The sequence below is a fragment of the Ylistrum balloti genome, unplaced genomic scaffold (genome assembly GCF_031769215.1).
Source record: "Ylistrum balloti isolate Yb309-2 unplaced genomic scaffold, AGI_CSIRO_Ybal_v1 Utg371352, whole genome shotgun sequence".
Lineage (NCBI taxonomy): Eukaryota > Metazoa > Mollusca > Bivalvia > Pectinida > Pectinidae > Ylistrum > Ylistrum balloti.
In genome coordinates, this window is record NW_026782717.1 from 96,824 (window position 1) to 103,665 (window position 6,842).

Consider the following 6,842-nt stretch of genomic DNA (forward strand, 5'->3'; position numbering starts at 1 on the left):
GCCGCTAGAGGGCTCTAACTCTTTTCGATATTTCAGCCAATGAGAAGGCCAGGATCGGTAAATTTTGTGTGAAAGACCGTCGCAATAGGCTATTCGTACTGAGTACGTTTAGCCTAAAAATGGTTTGTTTATTTTAAGAAAGCAAGACCAAATGTTAATTCAGAAAGGAACAGATGATGATGATTACCATGATTTATCACATAATATTAATTACAAGAAAAACGACTGTGTTTAAAGTGAAAAAAAATCTAAAATGCATCAAGAGTACTGACGGGGCTCATCAAATACCAGGGTCAAAGTTCAGCTTGAACACTTCTCATTTTGTTTCATTTTTACTTGTTTAATTCGATTTCTATAGTTTTGACAATGAAAACGAAAATACCAAATCTCATGTTAGTGTAACAGAGTTATCCCCCTGCTCGGAACTCTTGTCTATATTTGGTAGCGGGGATTTCCATTTTCTGTGTCGTATGCTGAACGTTTCAAGATGTCGGACGTGTTTTCATCGCTGAGCGATTCACACAGTACAATTCTAGGAATTTTACCGTCTCTAGTTCCCCAAAGATTTTTCTTTACATACATGCTCAAATCCGTAGTCTGGTCTACATACATACATCGATCAACATGTTGTACTTCGTTTGACATCTGCGTGTTAGCGACATACTTGAAGTATTGCTTTTTCTGGAATAAAATCGAAGCCAACATTTCTACATGCTTCAAGCGTTCTTCATTTACATCGATCACAGGCTTGATAGTTAAAAAATCTGCTCGGTCTAGAGACACAAAATGATAAATCTACTCAGTCAAGAGACACAAAGTGAAATACCATCTCGGTCCAGAGGACGCAATGTAGAACATTTATAAGGTCAGCTCGACCCACAGGAACGAATTGTTTCAAACCATATAGTTTCATCATGTCTTTTTCGGACCAACGGGACGAAATTAACCAGGACGATCCTGAACAAATGGACATCCAAACGGCAACATACTCTGACAGAAAGAGGCCAGTCATTTTTTCAGGGAAAGCTTGGATCATTATTTGAATAAACTAACCAAAATTGCTAGGGAAATTGACAGTATTGTTGAATGTGTGGTCCCAACACCCCATGATGTCATTGCTGATTTACAGTCACGTTTAACCGAAACATATAATCGCTACGATAAACTCTGTGTTGAATTGTTGAACTTCCTGGTCAAGTACAATACCCCTGAAAGTGCCAACGAACAGGCAAGTCTTGCATTCCTGAAGAGGTCTACGTGAATAAAGTTTCGAAATTCAAAAAACAGCTTGAATACGCGACAGCTGAACTTCGTGACCAACATTCATCTGAAAAACTAACACCATCCCTTGTAAGTTCTAGAAGGTCATCTAAATCAAGTTCTAAAAGATCTTCAGCATCGACGGTATTAGGTCGCCAACGAGCCAAACTGGATGGGGCTAAAGCTAGATTACGTTTCGCGCAGAAAGAAGCTGCTATGAAGCAAGAAGCTGCTCTACTCTCCAAGATGGAACTACTAGAAGTAGAAAAGGAGGCTGCAGTCGCGAGTGCAGAGTATGCCGGTATGAAGGAAGAGCTGTATGATGACCGAAAAAGTAGCTCGGATAACGTCAACAGAAGCGACAGTATGAATCGCTATTTTGATTCCATGAATCTAGACACTACGGTAATATACAGGTCAATACCCAACCTGACCATGCGATCCACACTGCTCGTGCACAACCCGCGGATCTTGGTAATCCTATCGTGTCGACAATGAATGCACCGACAGCGATACAGCAACCTAGTCATTCCATCTCATCCCCTATTCCTACTGCATTTGACGAGAACAAAGCCCCTATGGGTGAGGAACATGTACATCAAACTTTTCAATATTCTAGTGCTACGATAAATCCTGCACCTATCCCTCAGACTGTGGTTACTACTGCCCCGTGTTCTGTTATGGTAACTAATCCTACCAGCTTGATATCGAGTTTATTACGTACCAGCATGCCTGCTGCTCCATTACCAAGTTGTAGTACTCAAGTACCTCCTCAGGTCACTCACATACCCCCCGATGTATCCAGTGCACTTAATGTTCATGGGAGAAATCCAATTGCCAACGAAATGAAAGCATTTTCCAATTATCTGATGAAGCGTGAAATGTTACCTCTGCGGCTGATAGAATTCGACGATAAGCTCGAGACGTATCAATCCTGGAAGATCAGTTTCGACATCCTCAAGGCAGAACTGAGAACAAATCCTAGGGAGGAACTAGATTTGCTGTTGAAATACCTGGGACCCAAATCTAAACAGCATACGATTAGTATAAGGTCTGCGAATGCCAATTGTCCTTCACGTGCCGTTGAGATGGTTTGGAAACGTTTAGATGAGCGATATGGACGTCCTGTACTTCTAGAGACATCCTTGAAGGCCCGCATAGATGCATTCCCCCAACTGACACCCAAAGACAATGCTCGATTGTATGATTTGGCTGATCTACTTTCCGAAATACTGTCCAGGATGAAGGATCCCGTGTACAGTCGTTCACTGAGCTTTTTCGATTCATCTACAGGTATGCGACCTATCATATCTAAGCTCCCCTTCAATCTACAGGAGAAGTGGACTTCTCGTGCCTCGAGCTACAACGCGTCTTATCAAGTGACTTATCCGCCGTTCACGTTCTTGGTAGAATTTATCAACGAGATGAGTCGCGTACGGAACGACCTCGGGTTTACTTATCAATAAACCAGTCAACGTACCTCTAGCGCTCCTAACCGCAACAACGTTAACTCCACGGATGTACAAAAACGAGAGCCGCCATACCGCAAAGACAATGTACGAGTCAAGAAAACTGCCATTGACGCTAACCATGACTATAATAACCATTGTATGCTGCACGATGCAAGACACAACCTCAACCAGTGCAAATCCTTCCAGAAATTAACCCTTAACGAGAGGAGAAAACTGTTGAAGGATTACGGATTTTGCTTCAAGTGTTGTTTGTCGACGGACCACAGTTACAGAACTTGCGAAGCCATAGTGAAGTGCGACACTTGTGGGAACACTAATCATGCCACTGCAATGCACATAGATGCCAATTCTTCCCAACGTAAGGCAACTATTCAAGATAGGAAATCTTCGGCCCCTGAACAAAACCATGGCGGGGAGGAATCCTTGGTAACCAAATGTACATCTGTATGTGGTCAAAACTTCAACGGGCGTTGATGTGCGAAAGCGTGTCTGGTAAACGTATATCCAGTGGGGAAGCTTCATCTTCGTATCCGATTGTATGCTCTACTCGACGATCAGAGTACCTCAACTTTAGCGAGAGCGGAGTTTTTCGATAGGATGAACATACCCATGTCGACAATGACAACTTATACTCTCACCTCTTGCGCAGGATAGACAACTATGAGTGGTAGGCAAGCGAAAGGATTTGTCATTGAGTCAGCTGATGGTACTTCTAAACTGGATCTGCCAATTATCACAGAATGTAGCGCTATCCCAGATGAGAGAAGCGAGATTCCTACGCCAGAAATTACTCGATACCACAATCATCTTAGAGATGTTCCGATTCCTCCTTACGATCCGGATGCCCCCATCCTTCTGCTGATTGGTCGAGACCTGCCAGAGGCCCATCACACAGAAGATCAACGTACAGGTCCTAAAGGTACACCGTTTGCTCACAGATCTCCTTGAAAATGGATGACAGCAATCTTTTCGTTCGGGACTGTAATGATAATAACATTGGACCATCTATCGAGGACGAACAATTCATACATCTCATGGATAAAGAGTTCAAGAAAACTTCTTCAGGCAATTGGACAGCTCCTCTTCCTTTCAGGGAACCCAAGCCTGTACTTCCCAACAACAGACATGTGGCATTGAAACAAGTACTCATGTTACAATCCAGTCTTCGGAACAACCCTGTAAAACGCGAGCATTTTGTCAAGTTCATGGAACGAATCCTGACTTCCGATCATGCAAAGGTAGAACCACCAGTAGCAGATGACTCTGAAGTATGGTATCTCTTGATGTCTTGATGCAAGGCCCTGACTTGATGAATCGACTAGATGGTGTTCTGTTCAGGTTCAGGAAAGAGACAGTTGCTGTGGTAGCAGATATACAACAGATGTTCTTCGGATTTTATGTCGACGAATGCCGACGGGATTACCTCAGATTTTTCTGGCACGCCGAAAACGACGTTGATCAACCTTTGATAGAGTACAGAATGTGTGTACATGTTTTTGGCAACAGTCCTTCGCCAGCTGTTGCGACCTACGGTCTACGGAGATGTGTTGAAGATTGTGGCAATCCTTGTGACGTGGACTTGCAGGAGTTCGTGATTCGCAATTTTACGTTGATGACGGTTTAATGTCCTTTCCCACAGTAACCGAGGCGGTCGACGTTCTTAAGAGAGCTCAGAGAGTACTGTTGGAAGGCGGGAACCTGAAACTCCACAAAATTGCATCCAGTAGTGAAGAGGTGATGTCACAGTTTCCTGCTGCTAATTTGGCTAAGACATTAGAGCCACTAGACTTGACATATGATGAACCGCCACTCCATTATAGCCTGGGTATGGCATGGGAACTATCCACAGATACCTTTACTTACCACACATCTGAAAACCAGAAACCGTTCACAAAGCGAGGTCTTCTTTCAACGGTGAATGGGATTTTCGATCCATTGGGCTTCTTGGCGCCGATTATCATCAAGGGAAATATTATTATGCGTGATGCTGTGAATGAAGCAAATGACTGGGACGATCCCTTATTGCCTCACACTGAGAAGGTTTGGAGGTCTTGGACTGAACAGCTGAGCAACCTTTGTGATATACATATCCTTAGATGTTTCCTGACTGTGTCTTTCTCGAAGTGTATTACAAGAACTTTGCATATCTTCTCTGACGCATCTGAGTTAGCAGTAGCTGCATGTGCATTCCTCAGAGGTATCGACGAGGATGGAGAGGTCTTCACTGGATTTGTCATCGGGAAGTCGAAGGTTGCGCCGAAGCACGGCCACACAATACCGCGCCTCGAGTTATGTGCTGCTGTTTTGGCTACCGAAATCGGCGAGATGCTTTCGGAACAGTTGGACATTCCCCTCGATCACCTGCGTTATTATACCGACAGCCGAGTAGTGCTTGGATATCTTTCAAATGAACGTAGGAGATTCTATGTTTACGTTTCCAACAGAGTCGCTAGAATAAGGAAAATTTCCTCACCTACACAGTGGCAGTATGTACCTACAGAGGAGAATTCAGCCGATGAGGGGACACGTCGTTTCTCCCCAGAGCAGTTTGCTTACAGTCTGTGGTTTAATGGACCATCCTTCCTTCGCAATCACATCAGCCCTGATCTTGATGTCGAATATTCTTTGGTGGAGCCAGAATCGGACAAAGAAGTACGACCTGATGTTCACTCGTGGAAGACTAACATACGTACTACACTGGGAACATCTAGATTCAATCGTTTCTCCAGTTGGAACAGCCTTGTGCGTGCTATTCGTACTATACGAGTTCGGTTGAAGAGTCGTTTCAATATCCAGAATGATCTTACCAGACGCAAGGTTGAGCTTTTCGTCATCAAAGAGCTCCAGATGACCTACTTCAGTAAAGAAATTCAAGCGCTTCGTTCTTCAAAGTCTTTGCCTAAGGATAGCTCTGTGCTTTGCTTGAATCCTCACCTTGATGAGAAGGGACTGCTGCGGGTTGGTGGACGCATTAAACGAGGTGACTTTCATGAGACCGAGAAAAATCCCATCTTGATACCAGGTCGCAGTCATATTGCCAAGCTCCTTGTGCAACATCACCACTTGCAGGTACAACATCAAGGACGCCACATGACCGAAGGTGCAATTCGTAATGCTGGACTTTGGGTAACCGGAGCAAAACGTCTGATTGCTTCCACGATACATCACTGTGTGACATGTCGCAGACCACGCGGGAAGTTTTCCTCTCAGAAAATGTCGGATCTGCCTGCAGATCGCCTGACTCCTTCACCGCCATTCACACTGGTTGGTGTTGATGTATTCGGTCCTTGGAACATCATCACTCGACGTACAAGAGGCGGAAACGCAAGTTCGAAACGATGGGCAGTCCTCTTTACCTGTTTGTACAGCCGAGCAGTCCACATTAAGATCATCGCAGAGATGACGTCATTATCATTCATCAACGCCATGCGGAGGTTCATTGCCGTCCGAGATAAAGTTTCGGAGTTCCGCTCAGATTGCGGTAGTAATTTTGTAGGAGCGGTCAATGAGCTTGGAATTCACTCTATCAACGTGGGAGATCCTCAAGTGAAAACTTACCTGGACACCAACAACATGATCTGGAGATTTAATCCCCCCATGCATCTCATTTCGGCGGAGTATGGGAGAGAATGATAGGAATAGCCCGACGCATTCTCGACGCGATGCTTTTTGACGTCAAACATGGACAGCTGACAGATGAAGTGCTAGCGACTTTCATGGCCGAGGTTGCTGCTATAATGAATTCTAGACCTTTGGTTGCTGTTTCTTCGGATTGCGAGATGTCTCATTTGCTGTCGCCAGGAAAGTTACTTACTCAGAAGACCAGTGACGACATAATCGTCCCGCAGGACTTAAGTATCAAGGATATGTACCGCTCGCAGTGGTGAATGGTCCAGGTCATGGCGAACACGTTTTGGAAACGCTGGAAATCGGAATTTCTGTTTGCTCAAGCTCGTTCTAAGTGGAACTTAGAGACTGTTAATCATAAAGTGGGTGATGTTGTTGTGTTTCTCCGGGACAAGGAATGTCCCCGTCTTTCGTGGCCGACTGGTCCTGTTACCAAAATCTTTCCGAGTGATGACGGACTAGTGCGTAAACTAGAGATCCGGG

General features: G+C 44.5%; 1 protein-coding gene across 1 annotated transcript; it reads left to right on the forward strand.

Moving 5' to 3' along the window:
* Positions 1 to 4,355: 4,355 nt before the first annotated feature.
* Positions 4,356 to 6,365, forward strand: LOC132562132 (uncharacterized). The gene has a single exon (XM_060226857.1). It carries the CDS (start codon positions 4,356 to 4,358, stop codon positions 6,363 to 6,365), a length of 2,010 nt encoding a protein of 669 aa, XP_060082840.1.
* Positions 6,366 to 6,842: the final 477 nt, after the last annotated feature.

Excerpts from the sequence above, each read along its gene's own strand:
- LOC132562132 (XM_060226857.1), top strand. The coding sequence starts at position 4,356 with ATGTCCTTTCCCACAGTAACCGAGGCGGTCGACGTTCTTAAGAGAGCT.